Raw genomic sequence first — 19,351 nt, 5'->3', positions numbered from 1 at the left:
CGACTCGCAATCCCTTATAAAAATCGACAATCCAATCTCAAGCCCGAGATTTGATTCGCGATTTAAAATTAAAATTGGTATCCGATCTCATGCGCGAGATACGGCCGATTTTTGGATATCAATATTATCTTTTATGTGATTTGCTATTGTCAAGTTGGTTGAGTCAAATCTTATTTTCGTAAAAAAAAAAAAAATCAAAAAAATCTTAATTAGGATTAGGTTTGTTGTCATCTTGCATATTTAGGATTGCAATCTTATTATGAATTTTTAAATAAAAAAATCAAAAAAGAAAGTGCATTCATTTAGGTTGTTAGTTTTTGAATTGCATGTTAATTATGTGTTAGCTTTAATTTCAAAATTAATTAAAAAAACCATAAAAAATCATTGTGCATATTAGATTAGAATTGCATGCTTCATTTTAACTTTAGATCATCTTTTTAAGATAAATGGCATTTTAGATTTAGATAATGTCTTAGTTTAAATTAGGATTTAATATGACTTAATCCCTAGTTTAAATTAGATAGAATCTTAATTTAGCTAGATCATTTGAAATTTCATAAAATTTGTCTTAGGATAAATTAGTTGCAATTTCTAGAATAGATTGCATTTTTTTTTTTTTTTTAATAAAAAATGTCACATGCATATGTCATGTAGAATTAGGGCATTCTTTGCACGTCATTGCATGCTAAGATTGCATATTATAGATTTAGATAATTTCTCCTAAATAGATTGCATGCTTATTAGGAAAATAAAAATCATGTGCACGTCATATAGAATTAGTTTCATACAATGCACGTCATTTAGTGATTTTGTTAGGTGCATTTAATTAGAAATTGCCCGTCATTAGAATTAAGTCATTTAATTTAGATTGCATATTTAAATGTTGCATTTCTTTAATTTCGAATCTCATAAAAAAATACAAAAATGTTATTTAGAATAAATCATCTCATGCTTAGAATAGATTACATGTTTGGTTATGTCATATTGCTTAGGTCATATAGCTAAGTCATTTTGCTATGTCATATCATTTCATGTTAAATTAGTGGCATGCATTGCATAAAGCATGATTCTCATTAATTAAGTGAAAACAAAACAAAAAATTGCGTGTTAATTAGAAACCATATCTAGGGTTGTTGATGTGGATTTTAATTTAACATTGCAGATGCTTACGTTGCTTTGAGGTAAGTCCCGATCATTTATTCATTTCCTTTATTAAGTGTTAAATTGGTGGTTTGCGTACGCATGGTCACCTCACATGTTAAGAAATTAAAATCAATTAAGCCGCCCAGAGAAAACATTTTTTGAAATTAAAAGAATGGTACCGAAAGGGCATTAGAGAACTCTAGTGTAACCAAGTCCCCGTACCCATAATCTCTGGTTCGTAGAAGTGAAGTAAATCTCCCATTACTTTACTTGGGTTTCTAATCGACCCACCAAAAATAGATTAGTGGCGACTCCTAATTGAAAATTAATTGCATGTTAAAACTTGAACCTAAAGTCGCGAATTGGTATGGGCTTGGGAGAGCCCGAGTTAAGTTTAGGCTTAACAATCCATTAGCCAAACCCTAGGTGGTTCACACTCGAAAAAAATTGGTCGCGACAACGGTCATTCTAACTATTCATTCTTGACTTTCAATCATGGCCTTACAGGCAAGTCTATATGTAGTGGTATTACGGCCCCACTCGGTAATGTTATATGTAGTGGCATTACGGCCCCACTCGGCAATGTTTAGATTTGATGGCTTTCTAGGATCAACTCACAACCTCTCACGGTCATTTTCCCATAAAAAACCAACACTAATCAACTTTGGGATAAACCCCCACATAAACATACATTCAATCAATCGATACAAACTGGACCTACCAACCAATTACGGTGCCAAAAGCCAACACCGGGTATTTTCAAGTTAAATACCAAAACTTCATCAATATCACTCAATTCCACACTTTTAGAATAATTAACCATAACCATCAATCACTCAATTTCTCAGTTTAAGCTTACAATTAACACAAACCGACCGCACTGCTGCGATTAGCGCGAAATTCTAACGACCGGCCATCCCGACAAAATTTTCGAAATTATTAAATAATTGAATTTAATTCCGAAAATGAATATTTATAATAATATAATTTAATAAAATAATATTTATAAATTCGAAATAATTAATTAGGGCTTAAACAAGATTACACTAATTTAATCATACAATTAGCCCTAATTAAACATCCATTAAGCTAATCATACAATTAATCTAATTTACATTAAAATAATCTAATCTATCCACCTAAACCTAATTAGACTAATCTAAACACCCCATTAAGCGTCATTAACTCACTAAGCAAGGATTAGAGGATAAACTCATCGGTTTTGTGTGCCGGTGAGTTCACGGTGACCATGACACCAAGGCGGTCGATAAACCCCAAAGCGGCGACACCAACGGAGGCCGGGAAGGGCTTGAAAACGGGCCACGAAGTCTCCAAAACCTTGCTGTCTTCTGCTTCTGATCTGGACTGAACTGCAGAGAAGAAACCAGCAACTTCAACGGCGAAAACGGGCTGATCAGAGCTCCGGCGAGCGGGTGGTTGGCAACCGGCGGCTCCCAGGGGTCAAAGGGATCTTGCTGGAGGTTGGTATGGGTGGAGGTAGGGTAGAAATGGGGAGAAAATGGCTGAAAACCGCGAAACGGGCGAAACAGGCGGAACCAGGCGAGTCCAGACGGTCCGGCGAGCGGCGACTTCGGGCGGACGTACGGGACGACCGGAGAATCGTTCCGGCGAGCGACGAGGTGCTACGAAACGGGCTGGATGTCTTCTTCGCGGAGATGGGTGGCTCGTTTTCTGATTCAACGGGAAGTTAACTTTTTACTCTGATCTTTGGCGAAAGGTCGGCTGGAGCAGAAACTGGAACGAGGGGAAAACAAGGGGAAAAAGAGGTCCGGCGGGCAAGCGACGGTCTTGGGTGGCTGAGGGCTGATCTCCTCTGGTTCTTTGAAGTTCAAGATGGACAACAAAAATGGAGAAAGCCTTGAATTAAGGGAGAAGAAGCTGCTGAAGAGTGGGGGGTCTCCTTGGGCTCTCTAGAGCTCAACACTTGCCATCTTCTCATTGGCTTTGCCCCACCATGACACCACATGACCTCAGCCACTCTCTCTCCTCCAATCTTCCTCTACAAGCTTGGCAATAGGTGCAAAATGTGGTGTGCCATGGGAGCTACGAATTTTGGACATTCCCCCATTCAATCCATTCAATTCTCTCTTAATTCCAATCAATTGAAGCTCAATTGAAGTTCAAATAAATTGGTCCATGTGTCCTCGGCCTTCTCATGACATTTCCCCGCCAAATGATCCAACTTGCATCCCGAATATTTGATTCAAAACGGCCCTCTGACAATCCCGAACAAAAACGGCCTTACTTTGCTTTTCCGCCAAAAATCTCGGTTTGTAGAAAAATCTTCTGAATATGAGTCGACGTTCTTAAAATGAATTGTGACATGCCAGAACCTTCAATTTCTGAATCCGGGTTTAAAATCAAGGTTAATTTCAATCTGGCGCGATTTGAGCGCGTCTTAATCTACCGGGTAGCTTTTAGGAAATTTTCAGTGCAATTGACCCGTGGTTGATTATTTTCAAGCCACGACATAATCTTCGACACATTGGCGACTTTCGATTGTCGTGAAAATCTCGAGGTTTCAAATACGGACACAGGGAACCCAAAACGACAGAATAATCAATTTAGTGCCGGTCGACGAGGATATTGAAATCAGGTGGAATCACCCACACTATAATTACATATCTCAGTCGAATAGACCTGTGCGATCTCTGTTCGGACAGATGGTGTCGTAATGATCCTTGCAGATTTATACGGTCGAGCAGTCGGTTCATGGTCAGATTCTCGAGCCTATTGCATTTAAATTCCATAACGGCTCACCTGATAGACTAGTTATCTTGTGAGTGATCAGCTCGGAGAATTGAACTATAAGCGCGTCGTTGAAAAGTCCGTCTTATTTAATTGAAAACAGAATCAGAAATTTGGGATGTCACACTCAAACCTCATACAAAGATCAGTGTGCAATGGAGCCAACATTCATTTATAATCACGGTACACTCTTTTACAAAGAAATGCTCTCCCGAGAATCTAATCGGAAAATGCATACAAGAGGGATTTTCAAAGTATTAGTAGAGTGCAGCAATAGGGAGGAAAATCTGGGCGTATAAGTGTAACCTCCCATGGCGGAATTCTACGTGGAAGGATAACTTAGATTGGGTTATCAAATATCTCTCCGACTCTAGCTTCTATCAATCGGTGGCTCGCTTTGGCTTTGCCGCCTTATGCTACCTTATTTGGAAGGAGAGGAATAACATCATCTTCCACAACCAAACCTTATCCCTCCCGGCTTTAAAGGAACATCTTCGCATGGCTATCAAGGATAGAGCCTTTATCTTTTCGAAGGTCCCGGATACGACTCGTAACAGAAGACTACAACTCAGTTGGGGAATCCATCCTTCGATATTTGACTGAGGCGTTTCATTTTGAGTAATGAGGCGTCCAATCTCTTCAGCTTTGGATGCATCCATGGTGTCCCTTCTTCGCTATCTTTCAATTTCCTGGTTGTATTCCTTTCCCCTGTGCGGGTTCCTTCGTTTTTTCCCCTTCTCTTCCTTTTTGGCTGTTGTTTAGCCTTCGTCTAGCTGCTATTTCTTTCGTTCCTCTTTATGCAGCTCCTTCCCCCCGCCCCCCTTCCCTGGCACCCTTCCACTCGCTTGGCTGATTGTCTTTTGAGTGCAAGCCTTGGTGTCAGGGTCTGTTGCTTTATTGGTGTGTAGCTCACCGGTTCTTGATCTATTATATATTTACCCTTTACAAAAAAAAAACAATAGGGAGGAAAATCACCCAAAAATTCATAAACCTAATTCAGTCCTAAACCTTTTTTTGGGCAATTCAATCATTAACATTTTCTATTTGTGCCGGTTTAGTCCATTCAATCACTTTTGGGTGGCTTTTCTATTTGTCTTTGGTTTAGTCCATTCAGTCAATTTTGGGTGATTGGCACCGATGTGGCGCTACTAGCATTGATGTAGCATTTTTAAAATTATATTTTAATAATGTTTAAATTTTAAATTTTCTTTTCTTTTCTTTAATTTATTCTCCCTTCCCTTCGAGCTAGTGAGGGTCCCCAGCCGATACTCGCTGACACTAGGCGCGCGCGGCCCTTGCTGGATTTGGCTAGGTGAGGGCATTGCGGCCTCGCCCAAATCAGGTAAGGGCCTCAACACCCTCACTAGCAGCACTAGGCGAGGATGTCATAGCCCTCTCTTGGTCCGGGCGAGTGAGGCAATTATGGCCTTCGCTCGTGGCCTATGAGGGTCGGCTGGCCGACCCTCGTTGGCCCTAAGGGAAGGGAGAAAAAGATTAAAGAAAAGAAAAGAAAAGAATTATAAAAAAAAATATTATTTTAAAAATGCCACATCGGTGTCGCGGTGCCATATCAACATCAATCGGCTAAAATTGGTCGAATGGACTATACCTTGGCACAAATGCAAAGTGTTTATGATTGAATTGACTAAAAAAAAAGGACTGAATTAGTCAAATTACAATAGATTTAGGATTTTTTTTTTTTTTTTGTAATTCTCCCAAAAATATGTTGGTAAAAAGAATCACCAGTCACTTGATTTTTTAGTAAGGAGTTACCGACACTTTCATTAAATGTATGGTATATTTACCTCAAATTTCGTAGTCAAAATATAAAGTGTATAATATACTTAATTAAGTGGAATGTATTATTACACGCATCGGACCTTCGTGGAATTCGTGCACACTGCTGGCAATTTGAGTTTGGACAGATGGAGTCCTCATCCCTTATTTTTTAAGGGTTAATATCCTAAATAACACTAAACTAGTATATCTATGATAAATTTACCTCAAACTAATTTTTTTTAATACCAAAAACCCCACACTAGTACACTTTTGACAAATTTACCCCAAATTCATACACTTATAACAAATTTACTCTCTGTTAGTTTCCATTAAAATTTACCGTCAAATTTCTAAATTAGATAACACGTGATAATTGACTAATATACTAGTTTGGAATTTTTACTTTTCGTTTGTTACATTTATACAATTTTGTAATTTTTTTGAGATATTAATCCAATTTAACGGATGATATATTTGTTACCGATGTACCTTTTGGGTTTTTGGCATTCAAACAAATTATTTTTGAGTAAATTTGTTATAAGTGTACCAATTTGGGGTTCTTTTGATCATTTAAAGTAAATTTGTTACATGTGTACCGGTTTGAGATTTTTTATTATCAAAACATTAGCTTTAGGTAAATTTATCAAACGTGTATTAGTTTGAGATTTTTCAGGATATTAACTCTAAAAATAATATGTGAATGGAAGTGTGGTCCATTAATTCATGTTTTGTCGTTACATCACTCCTTTTTCTGGTGCGTGGAGAGTGGAGCATCGGTGTATTGTTAGCTTTCTATTCTGAATAGCCTTCGTCCTGTTGTGACGTGGGGGAATATAATGTGGGACACTGGCTGACGTTTCTCAATTTACTGAAGTTATCTATAAATAAGACTAGGAAAAAGCACTAAACAAAGAAAGTTGATTAATTCCACGACACGGGCAAGAGCTCTGGCCATTAATGACGAGACATACACTAGGAAAAAAAAATGAAAGCACTATAAAAGTGCAAAATAGGGACCATTACCAATATAAAGGACCGCGATGACAACAAACCTAATTAAAAAGTACACAATATATGCAACTGATACACATTAATTTGGACAAAAGAAGACATAATGCACGACAAAACAAGCAAAAGCAATATTAAAAAACAAAAAATTTCTCCTGCCATCACTATCGTCTTTCCTATTGGTGTGATATTTCGATACATGCCCACACCTGTTGACATGCTGCTTTAACAAGATGCAATATCTTTCTCTTGGATGGACGAAGCATAGACTGCGCTAATTTGAACGAAATCAAACATGATTGGAGATCGAAGTAAATCACAAACTGGGATAAGAAGATGCAGAACTAACGCCCTTGGGTTACGTGTTGGTATCTAACTAACCAAGAGTTGGGCTTTGCTTGAGCTTTGTCTTCTTCTCTGAAAAGCAATGAAGATAAAAAATCAGATGCTTGTCGGTTCGCAAACATTTTAGCCATTTTAGGCCATTATTTGAAAGAATGTCCACTTTGTTCATTTTTTGAGGAAAAAAGACTCTTGTCCATGCCCTTATTTAGAATTTTCTTGAATAATAACTATCAAGCTAATACAAAAAATGCAATGGAAATGAGCCACCTATCTCAAGCCAGATATGAGCGTGTAGAATGAACTAGGGGTGTTACTTTTAGGGCAAGTTGGTTCCCACCCTAGAACTGGAAATCACCAAGGAAGGGCCGACTCCACAAATTGGGAATTGGGAACTACCCATTGGTTCTTGAACCCACCCAGGAAGTAGACCACCAGTCCAATCTAATTCTTGGGTGTGTCCATAAAACCAACCATGGAGTTGCGGGTGAGAGCATCGTGACTCGTGAGAGACTGAGAGAGGAAAGGGTTGAGAGAAATTAGGGATGAAATTAGAAATGAGAGAGCGTTGTGAGTTGAGTCGCACAATCACGTGAGAGTGAGAGAGAGAGTAGGAAGCGACAGAGAGTGACCAATAGAGGTTCGAAGGTGAGAGGTGACTGGGAGGGACTGAGTTGAGATTTGAGAGGATTCATGAAAGACGAGAGCGAGATGAGGCTTTTGTGAGAGAATTGAGGGTTAGAACTAGAAATGAGAGAGAGCATCATGAGTTGAGTCACATAGTCACTTGAGAGAGAGAGAGAGAGACAGCATAGGAAGTGACCGAGAGCGACCGAGACCAACTATTAGAGGTCTAGAGGTGAAAGGTAATTGAAAGCGAACGATAGAATTGGCGGCCGAAGGTGAGAGGCAACCGAGAGCGACTGAGTTGAGACTCGAGAGGATTCATGAAAGAGGAGAGTGAGATGAGCCGTTTGTGAGAGAAATTAGGGTTAGAAATAGAAATGAGAGAGAGCGTCGTGAGTTGAGTTGCATAGTCACTTGAGAGAGTGTGTAGGAAGCAACTGGGAGCGACCGATAGAGGGCTAGAGGTGAGAGGCGGCCGAGAGCAATCGATAGAATAGATGGCCAAAGGTGAGAGGCGACCGAGTTGAGACTTGAGAGGATTTGTGAAAGAGAAAAGAGTGAGATGAGATGTTTGTGAACATCACTCACCGAAGGAGATTGCCAAATTAGGGTTTTTGAATTTTTTTACATAAAAATTGAAATATATATAATATATATACCGGTTTGGTCTAAATAGTCTGGGTAGGCAATTCCATACATGGAATCGGGAATTGAACTAGTACTCACCAGTTTCAATAAATTGGAATGAGGAATTGGACCAGTCCTCATGGGAATCGCCTAGAATTGGCTAGCTTTGAGCAATTCAAGTGGTTCCTGATTCTTTTGCACACCCTTAAAAGGAACAAGGTGGTCAAAATCAACTTGATTGTTTTTTCTTTCTAGAGCGAAGTTACGTGGAGTGAAGTTAGCATGAAAGTGATGAGCAAATATTCCCTTGGGCTTTTGAGAAAGCAAAACCGACAAAGAAAAAGAAAGAGATAACGTCAAATCACATGGGATTCATAATGATTAATGTAATTAGTGCGCTCGATTAACATTAGTGATGTTCATATGTAACGTGGATTTAGATAACAACCAAATAAGCTGAAACTCTAGATGCAATGCCTACCACATCCACCTTACACTTTCGAAGTGCTAAGAAAAATGGGTTAATACATTGAAAAACCCCAAATTGGTACACTTGTGACAAATTTACCCCAAACTATTTTTTTGACCATGAAAAACCTAAAACTAGTACACCTGTGACAAATTTATCTTGACTAACTATAAAAAAAACCCTAAACTGGTACATTTATGACAAATTTACCCAAAACTAATTAATTCAACCACACAAAACCCTAAACTGATAAATTTGTGACTAATATACCCTCCGCTAAATTAGATTAATACCATAAAAAAATCACAAAAATTGTAAATTGTAACAAACAAAGTGTAAAATCCCAAATTGGTATACCGGTCAATTGTCACGTGTCATTTAACTTTATAATTTAACAAGAAAATTTAACTAAAACTAACAGAGAGTAAATTTGTCACAAGTGTACCAGTTTAGGGTAAATTTGTCAAAGGTATACCAGTTTGGGGTTTTGATGGTAAAAAAAATAGTTATGGGATAGATTTGTCACAGGTGTATCAGTTTGGGGTTTTTCAGGATATTAACCCAAGAAAAAATGGATAAAAAAATGATTTGTAGTGGAAACAAAAGATCCATGCTTCTAAAACATTGTGCGTGCACTTTAATAAGAAGCATGTAGAAATGAAAAGGAGGGCTAATCGCATTACTTTGTATCGTGCCCAAAACAATCTAGTTCTATCAAATCAAGAGCATAAACATGAGATTTTCTCATAACATGCCTCACGTATTCTAGTTATGATATTCTTCAATTCCAGCCTAATAAATGTTGGACCTCTAGTTTAGACATACTACTAATCTCGTGTCAAACGGTTGAGAGAAATTTAAAAGAGTTTACTACTGCAATCTTGCTAGTAATTATTCTTGTGTGTGACTTATTTGATTGATCTCTATCATCACATAATCCTCTCTCAATCACCACTCATTATTAGTCTCAGATCTCATTTATTTAAATCAATTCTGCTCATTAACCTTGAAAATGTTTTAGAGCATTAATTAGGGTATTCATTCTATAATCATTAAATAATATTATTCTAGACATTAATTATGTAACTATTACAAAACTTTAATGGATTGGTTGGACCAATAAAATGAAGTATTCATTCAACTGTTAAATTTGAAATTGTTTAAGAAATTTAATTTGGTCATTTGATTCGGAAATCGTTTTAGATTATTAAATTGACCATTGATTATGAAATTGTTTTAAAACATTAATCTACCCATTGATTCTTAAACTATTTTAATATAATGAATTTTGCCTTTAATTTTGAACTCGTTTGAGATCTTTAATTTTGCCATTGATTTTAAACCCATGTTAGATCTTTTATTTGGGTTTTAATTTTAAACTCGTTTCAGATCATCAATCTGGCCAATGATTCGGAACTATTTCAGATCATTAATGTGGTCATTGATTCTGAAACAATTTTAGATATTTAATTTTGCCATTAGTTTTGAAACCATTTTAGAACGTCAATCTTTAGCTCGATTCAATTTGATTGCCGCAATTGCAAACATATTTTTAGTATTGTCTCTTTCGTTCAAATGCCATTTTGAATTGGTTATGGTGTGTGACATGCCTAGGTTCTTCATTGAGTTGCAGTACGACTTGCATTAACACATTAGTACAACCAAGAAAACCGATTGTCCCAATCAATTTCCAATTTCTAAAATCACGAGTGACATCTGACAATACATTATGGCTATCCAGATAGTGTGAATATTTTATGAATATAATGAACCTGTTAGCTTTTCCTACCATGTATTCGATCCTTCTATCTTATTATGTCCCTGTCAAATAAAGGTCATGGAATTGTTTGTCAAGCTATCAATTCGATCGTATGCCCAAACCTAATTGACATGTATTTCTACAAGACGTGAACCGTTCCTTCTTGGTTATAACCCCAGCTGAGGATTTTAATGCACTTTCATGATTAAATCGCATGGTACATTAATATTCTATATTGTATATATAACAAGAAGATGGATTCCATATTGCGCACACATGTGCCTTCGTATATGAATAAACTATGATCATCAAGCATAGAGAAGGTTCAACAAAGCATCAATATGTGCATTTGTGAACCATAGCAATCCAACATATAAGTCAGTATCATGCCTCAAGTCGAAGGAATTTACATAAGACCAAAGCACGAGTGATTAATTATTGACCTTGCAAAAAGCTTCCACATTTCTAATCACTCTATGCTTGTCATCTTTAGTGAACTTGTTTGATATAGGCATTTATGTTCTAGCTCAGGTATTATAATACCCAGTGACTTGTGGCTCATCATTCCCTTAGAATCCAATATCGATTGGTGGAACTTGAAAACACATCGGTCTCAACAGAATAGTCAATATTCTCTCAATAATCTATCAACTGGCAACTATTTAAAGACTTAGTCTAATTATAAACCTATCTCATATATTCTTAATACCTTAAGAATAAGTTCAGTCGTAATTGATCTTATGAATTCATTCATATAAGCCGAATAATGAATCAATATGTTTTTACTATTAAATAAATAATGCAACTGAAATCCTTAACATGTAACTATTATATGATTGCTTTAGGGTATATAGCCAATATAATTCTTCTTATAGACTAAATAATTTAAATGGAATGCGTTTATTCACACCTAGATTAAGTCTTTCTTATGAATTCTTGCATGAATTAACCTATTCTTTTGAAAATGACTTGCACTTTGATTTGACAAGGATAACATCACTAAACAAATGGATTGCACAAAAGCACCCAATGTAAAAAGCCCTACTTAAGCAAAATATTTTTTGCTCCAAAGTAATAATAAAAAATAAGCTATTGGCATACCGATTAATTAGTTAAAGGTGTTTTTCTTGAAAGTTTTTTTTCTTTGAATTTATACATTAGAACGAATCACATTACTTTCAACTGGAAAAGAAAAGCTTGATCTATTTTCATGCCCGGGCTATGAAAGGAAAGGTAATCCTTATTCAATTGTAATGTGAATGCTTGGGGCATATATAATGTGACTTACAAATTATTGGTGAAGACATACATGGATCGAAACCCTTTTCTCAAATCAGCACAGGCATCTACGTAGTTGCATAACTAATAGGTCTTGTGTGGACTATTACAATTGATTTATATGTCGAAGCTATCCTCTCAAATTACCCAACAGGCCACACTCCAAATTTGGATTTCTTTGATTCCCATTGGATACTGATTTATTCCTAGTAAGCAAATCATGAAAGGCGTAGCAGAAAATGATGCGAATGTTAACTACCATAGTAGTAGGGAACAAATCACGCTAGCGACATTTGTTGGTAGAGCCCACCGGGCCCCACCCGCTCCTACTCTCCAATTTCCTTCCACATCCCTCTCATCTTCTTTGCCGACAAAGCTGAAAATTAATATCATCCCAAGAAAAAGAAAGTCACGCCTCGGGTTGCGACTGCCATTTCCTGGAAGGCACATCCTGTACTTTATTGGGGAGCCAATGGAGTAGCTTACCATTTAAGGTCTCGGTTCATCCTTCGGCACCTTCATTTCTCAAAATTCCAAGCAAACACACCAGCACCTGCCTCGTTTTACCAAAATTCTAATGGCTTCTTCTTCTTCTTCGAAACGTAAAAGAAATTACGATGTTTTCTTGAGTTTTAGAGGCATCGATGTTCGCAACAACTTTCTTAGTCATCTCTACACGGCTCTAGACCAGAGTGGTTTCTTCACTTATATTGATAGCGAGGAATTGAGAAAAGGAGAGCAAATATCGCCGGCGCTTATGAAGGCAATTGAGGAATCGTGAGTTGTGATCATCGTTTTCTCTGAGAACTATGCATCCTCATCGTGGTGTTTAGAGGAGGTGGCAAAAATCATGGAGTGCAAGGCACAAAAGGATTTGGTTGTGTTGCCGGTGTTTTACAAAGTGGAACCAAGAGAAGTGAGAGGGGGGAGAGAGAGTTATCGGAGAGCTATGGTTGAGCATGAGTCCAAGTTCGGGAAGGATTCAGAGAAAGTGGAGAGATGGAAGACGGCTCTGCTTGACGCCGGTAGGTTGTCCGGATGGGACTTGAATAATGGGTAAGTCGTAATTGATGTGAGGCATTGCTTTGTCATTGTTTTTTATATGGTAAATCGCATGATGTTTCTTGTTTTTTTTTTTCTCTCTCAATGAAACTTAATGATGTCCTTGTACCACTGAATCAACGCGTGAATTACTTTTCTTGTATTTAATCAGAGATGAGGCGGAGGTTATAAAGAGAATCGTGAAGGAGATCTCCAGGCAACTAGACCGAACACCCCTGCAAGTTGCTAAGCATCCAGTTGGGATACATGCCCGAGTGTTAAAGCTAGAATCAATGTTAAATCTTGAGTCTGATGATGATGTTCTCATGATAGGATTATGGGGACCGGGAGGCATTGGAAAAACAACTTTAGCTAAAGCCATTTATAATGTTATTTTTAGACAATTTAAGGGTTCTTGTTTTTTAGCAAATGTTTGAGCAGCTTCAAAAGATTCCAAGAATTTTGTTCCTTTGCAAAAAAAATTGTTGTTCGAAATATTACAGAAAAAAGGATTATCAGTGTTTAGTGTTGATGGAGGCATTAATTTAATACAAGATAGACTCTGCCACAAAAAAGTCCTCCTTGTTCTCGACGATGTCAATGACATAAAACAATTAAATGCTTTAGCTGGAGAGTGTAAATGGTTTGGTAAAGGTAGCAGGATCATCATTACTACAAGAGATAACCATGTGCTAACTTCCCATGGGATAGATAAAGATCACATCTATGAGGTAAAAAGTCTAGAGGATTGTGAAGCTCTTGAACTTTTCAATAAGCATGCTTTTCTGAGAAGCAACAAAATGGTAATACGGGGGGATCTCGTGGATAGTGCTTTGCATTATGCTAATGGATTTCCTCTAGCACTTGAGGTATTGGGCACTTTCCTATGTGGCAGAACAGAATGTGAGAGGGAAAGTGCATTGAATAAGCTTGCCAAAAGTCCTGATAAAACCATCAATGATGTTCTTAAGATAAGTTATGATGGACTAGAGGACTATGCAAAGGAGATCTTCCTTGATATTGCCTGTTTTTTCAAGGGGCGACATACAAAGTATATTATGAAAGTTCTTGACTCTTGTGACTTTGACACAACTATTGGAGTACAAGTTCTTGTTGAGAAGTCATTGATAATCGAAGAGAATGGCACCCTACATATGCATGACTTGATTCAGCTAATGGGCATGGATATTGTTAAGCAAGAATGTCGTGATGATCCGGGAAGGCGTAGTAGGTTGTGGCTTTTTGATGATGTTCAAGATGTTCTATCAAGGGATAGGGTAAGATCTACTACTATAGAAATTGATTTTACTCTCTTATTCTGTAACATTGTATATTAATTGCAATGCAAATTCTATAAATACAGGTAACAAATGCAGTAAAAGCCATAGTTTTGGATTTAGCTGAGCCAGAAGAGATATACATGGGTCCTAATGCTTTCGCAAACATGAGAAGGTTGAGGGTGCTCATCATGAATAATGTGCATAACTCTTTCCAAGGCCTTATCTGTCTTCCTAATGAACTAAGATGGTTCGAATGGCCTGAATGTCCTCCTTGGATTCCAGAATTTTCCTCTGGTCCAAAGAAGTTAGTTGGACTTGATCTACACAAAAGCAACATCCAAATAGTGAAGGAGCAATTTAAGGTGTGCATTTAAATGAAAAGTCTTTATTTCCTTTCTTTTATATATCCATATCCATATGCCTACGAACATGAGTGTGTATTATAAGTGAAAACTTAGAATGCAACAATTACTAATTATAAAGATGCTCGTTAATGTGCTTTAGAAACATCTACATCTATTAAACTGTTTATATTTGATTGAGGCATCGTATTCAGGATGTCGATCTACTTCATGAACCAACGTAAGTGGAATCTTCCCGTTTTAGGGGAGCATTAAACACTATCCTATGTGAATCTTGATGTTGATTCGAACAAAAATATTCAAGACAAAACTCCAATCTCATTTCAAGATATTACAGGTACTAAAAATTATAAGAACAATGAACTTAAGTATTGGTAACCTTTGAGTACTGATTATCAGAACGAAAACTTACAGGAAAATAGTTTAACGAAGGGATGATATATGTGCTTATATTTTTCTAATATAGATAACCTGAGGATTCGGGTTTTAAGTCTTTGAAATAACAGATCCTGAATATGTTTTTAAAGATCCTATGCTGTATAACAGAGATAAACTGACTAGATTCTTTTCAAAATTGCATGTAAAAAGAGAAATATTTTCTAACTTATTTGCCTGATCTTGAAGTGAGTGAACTCTAAATGCCTTTGACTGAACCTCCCATTGTTCTCTTTCCAACAGCATGCAGCCAATAATGAAAATACATATATGTAAAATGTTTAATGAAGGATCTTTATAGGAAGATAGTCTTTACTTAAGACGATCCAAGCTCGACGATTCTCAATCAAATGGCCAAAAAGTCCCATGTCTTTTTTGGTTGGACTAACCTAACGAATGGTTTCTAACATGTACTTCATTTTTAGAGGGAGGAAGAACGTATACTACAAGAAAGCTATCTTTTCTTTTATCGATAACAAATTCACTTTCAAATATAGCTAGAGACTTTTTTCTGAAAAATATCTCCTTCTCGTTTCAAGTATGGAACTTATTCTCCTCCTTTTTCTCAACCGAGCCATCCGACGTCCTTACTTCATTTCTTCCTAAAGTAAGAAATCGCAGGAGAAAAGGTGACTCTTCACGTGTTAGGGATACTCTGGCCTAGCAGTAGAACAGTAGGGTAAAAAGATCATCTAATTCCATCTCCTGCTTTTCAAACCAAGGCTTACGATCGAGTCTTTAGTCTTTAGAGGCGCTAGCGTGCTAAATCTAGCACTCGAGCCTTAATTCTCAAGAAAATTTCACACAAATAACTTGTTCCCCTTTTCCACACCAAGTCGATGGAATAAAGGTAAAGATCTCGACAAAATTGAGAAAAACTATTAAGAGTGGGGCACTTACATTCTTTATGCTTTCTTATTTTTTATTGATTCATATTGCTTTATGTGCTCGAAATATTAAATGTACTTATATTATTGTTCAATAAGCATTGCAAATTTTATGTATTATGTTTTCTTTTAATCAGACGATAAATCTACATGATGAGGTTCGAATCAACTTTGAATAAAATTTCACGTAAACCGCAGCAGAGAAATTGATTGATGTGGATATGTTTTTGTTATAATTTTTTTCATATATTAAATTTCTCTTGCGAAAAGTTCACTTAGATAACGATATGTAGAATGATATAACAAATATAGTGTTAGATTCAGGCAATGGATGGGTGTTTTACTAGTTTTCTATCAAATTTAGTATTTTTAAAATATTTGTAAGCTACATAAAAAATTGATAAATTATTTAAATAGTTGATAATTTAAAACTATCTAGTAACTGTGGTTACATTCTTAAAAGTATTGGTAAGTTACCTACACGTTAACAACTCAACAGGTTTTCAGTATAAACTTTGTCAGCAACGAAATTTGACAACTACCGACACCTTTCACCTTTTACCAGCACAACATAGTGTTGCAATTTTTGGCACGACAGGAATAGCATATTGTACCTATTTATTTGTTTAGGAAAAATGTAAGAACGATTAATTTACCCATGGACAAATAGAAGTAGTTACTACTTCATCGGAGTTTTCCAATAATGCTTATGAATAATGATGGGAGGTTCCCAGAATGTGGACATACCACTAGTTTTTATCAAAAAATTGGAGCCAGATTTTAAATATATATTTATTTTAGATTTTTTTTTGCCCATAATGTCTTTCCTAATTGGTTTTATGGTTCTCGCAGGATTTTAAAAAATTGAAGTTCATTTATTTTAGTGAATGCCAGTCATTGGTTTGTATGCCAGACCTCTATTGTACTCCAAATCTTGAGGTATTGGATCTCCATGGATGCAAAAACTTGAAGCATGGCCATGAATCAGTTGCATATCACGGCAAGTTACAGCTTTTGAATTTAAGTGGGTGCTCAGAACTTCGTCACTTGTCTGATGTGCTTCAAGCCAAGAATCTCCAATTCCTCTATCTTCATGATTGCTCGAAATTGCAAACATTCCCTGATATTCTGGTTGAAATCAAAGGTATTCGAGAACTTGATATGGTAGGGACTTCAATCAAAGAACTTCCGGCATCCATAAAAAATCTTGTCTCTGTGGAGGAAATGAATTTAATGGATAACAAGGAACTGGCAGTCCTTCTGTCTAGCATCTATAGTTTGCAAAATCTTAAAACTCTGACGCTTGCAGGCTGCTCAAAACTAGTCAAGTTTCCAAATAAGGAGGATTCGAGTGATCCCCCTATGAAGACGGGATTTCCTGAGCTATGGTGGTTAGACCTTTGTTACTGCAATTTATCAGAAGTAAACTTCTTGGAGAATCAGTCAAGTTTTCCTTCCTTAAGAAAATTGCTTTTGTCAGGAAACAATTTTACTAATCTTCCTACATGTGGACAACTATATAAGTTGCTCAGTTTGGATTTTTCGCATGCCCAACCACTAAAAGAGATTTTCAAGTTTCCTGAGAATTTGCGTCACGTATTTCACCTTGACGCTGCTGACTTATCTTCATGTCATGAACTGGTCCCTAGTGGGTTCACCATGAATGATTTGTTCAAGCCTGAGGTTAGACTCTCTCTCTCTTAATTTGGAGTTGTGTACATGTTGGCTGCATGGAGATTTTGTATATTACAAAAGGTTGAAAATCCAGGATCGGTGGGCTAATTAAGAAAAGCAAAGGTTGCCCTCTCTATTTATAGAACTCTAGTTTGCTTTGGAATTATAAGGATTACCCAATGAAACACTTAAAATAATACTTGTTCATCCAATTACAGAATCTTCGACAATACATATCTTGTTTCCACCACAATTGTACACAAGATCTTTGTAATGCTACCGTTAACTATGCCTGAACTCTCGGACTACCTACTTAACTCATTGTTTTGACCAACAAAAAACTCATTGTAACTCTTCTTTGTAGGTGCCAATTTCTAAAAGCTATCTAATAGTCTACATGTATGACAGCATCTTCATCCCATAACTGGTCGCCAAGATCTTCTTCTACCAGAAAGAGAAACACCAGAGTCGTTGCTTCCTGATAAAGAGGTTTCCATATCTTTTATGGCTTCAAAGGACTTGTATAAGAAGTTCCTAGTATTAGTTTTCTGTGTTTTATTTGAAGTAGAACAAGGAAAGAATGAGGCCAGCATTGAGCTTTCAGCATATGTAAATGGCGAAAGGACGAGGCAAATATTTTCGAAGCCTTTCAGTTCATTGGATCGGGACCATGTGTGGTTTGACTATTTTAAATCAGAGTGGCTGTGGGGACAGGATGCTTTTGGTCCAAATGACTGGAGCCACTTCCAAATTATTATCAGAGCATCTACAGAACAATTTGATGGTGGAATTTTGAAAAAGTTTGGATTTCAACTAATATGCAAGCCACTAGAGGATGAGTTGGAGGTTTTGCTTCAAGACAATGAGTTGCTAGATCCATCTTTTCTCTATGAGGTTTGGCATTATGACAGTCAAACAAGCACAAAGGAAGAAGGTTCTAGTGAAATAAAAGATATGCTAGATAGTTAAACTAGCACGAACAAAATATAGTTCAGGTAATTTGTCCGCAAAGGTCAAACATGGCTGACTTCTCACTTCAGGTCTCTCTCTCTCTCTCTCTCTCTCTCTCTCTCTCTCTTCTCTCTCTCTCTCTCTCTCTGTGATTGATACAGAGTCTGTTGGCTGCACTATATATTTGTATAATGCAAAAACTAAAAATGCTAGATAAAAAAAAAAAACAAGAAGGTCATTCTGCACCTATATGTAATAGCGGTGGCTAGAGCATGAAGATAATCAAACAAGCACTAGCGAAGACTGTTCAAATGAAACACAAGATTTACAAGATAGTCAAACAAGCACAGAGGACAATAGTGTAACCAAATAAGTCCACAAAGAATTGAACACGGCTGACTTCTCAATTGAGGTCTGTGTGTACGTTGGGCGTACTGTGTTTCTCAACTGAGGTCTCTCTCCCGCGAGTGCATGCGTTGATTCTGAGTGTATATTGGGCGCACTATGCTTGCATAATGCAAAAGCTGAAAATTCTGAAGAAACGAACAAATATAATATAAAGTGATTCTGCACATATATGCAATAGGGGTGGCAACAACACTTCCTAGGGAATGATTTCTATCGCAAGAGTATTGCATATCATGAAAGGAAGGATCAATATGTCCAATTATTGTAGAACTCTAGCTTAGGTTGAATTATAAGGATTATGCTCAAATCAAACTCTTCTACTTGAACTGATTGCAAATTTGGGTACTTCTAACAATTTATCCATGTAACAGAAGTATCTTTATTTCAGAATTTCACCTGTTCTCCTGATCATCAAAATGTTCTCCCTGGAGGAGAGATGCCAGAGGAGTTGGTCCTCGTTGAAGATAGTACCATATTATTGGTGGTTTCACAGGATTTGGGTGACAAATATC

The 19,351-nt window shown here is 36.9% G+C and overlaps 1 protein-coding gene across 2 annotated transcripts; it reads left to right on the top strand.

Annotated features, from left to right (window-relative positions):
- Positions 1–12,226: 12,226 nt before the first annotated feature.
- Positions 12,227–18,514, top strand: LOC104416609 (TMV resistance protein N). Of its 2 annotated transcripts, none has more exons than XM_018859931.2 (5): positions 12,227–12,857; positions 13,015–14,119; positions 14,206–14,484; positions 16,659–17,489; positions 17,889–18,514. In XM_018859931.2, the coding sequence occupies exons 2-5, from the start codon at positions 13,643–13,645 to the stop codon at positions 18,447–18,449; spliced, it is 2,148 nt and encodes a 715-aa protein (XP_018715476.1). In that variant the 5' UTR covers positions 12,227–12,857; positions 13,015–13,642; the 3' UTR covers positions 18,450–18,514. The 2 variants fall into 2 exon arrangements, with proteins under 2 accessions (XP_018715476.1, XP_018715477.1); XM_018859932.2 differs by having other exon boundaries at positions 17,845–18,031.
- Positions 18,515–19,351: the final 837 nt, after the last annotated feature.

The sequence above is a fragment of the Eucalyptus grandis genome, chromosome 8, assembly GCF_016545825.1.
Source record: "Eucalyptus grandis isolate ANBG69807.140 chromosome 8, ASM1654582v1, whole genome shotgun sequence".
Taxonomy (NCBI): Eukaryota; Viridiplantae; Streptophyta; class Magnoliopsida; order Myrtales; family Myrtaceae; genus Eucalyptus; species Eucalyptus grandis.
The sequence above is the reverse complement of the archived record's forward strand: the minus strand, read 5'-3'. Positions and strand labels throughout refer to the sequence as shown.

What these genes read in the sequence shown, in the direction of transcription:
- LOC104416609 (XM_018859931.2), top strand. Translation starts at nt 13,643, where the DNA reads ATGGTAATACGGGGGGATCTCGTGGATAGTGCTTTGCATTATGCTAAT. An exon ending in ATGTTCTATCAAGGGATAGG is followed by an intron (nt 14,120 to 14,205) that starts GTAAGATCTACT and finishes CTATAAATACAG; the next exon opens with GTAACAAATGCAGTAAAAGC. An exon ending in TAGTGAAGGAGCAATTTAAG is followed by an intron (nt 14,485 to 16,658) that starts GTGTGCATTTAA and finishes TGGTTCTCGCAG; the next exon opens with GATTTTAAAAAATTGAAGTT.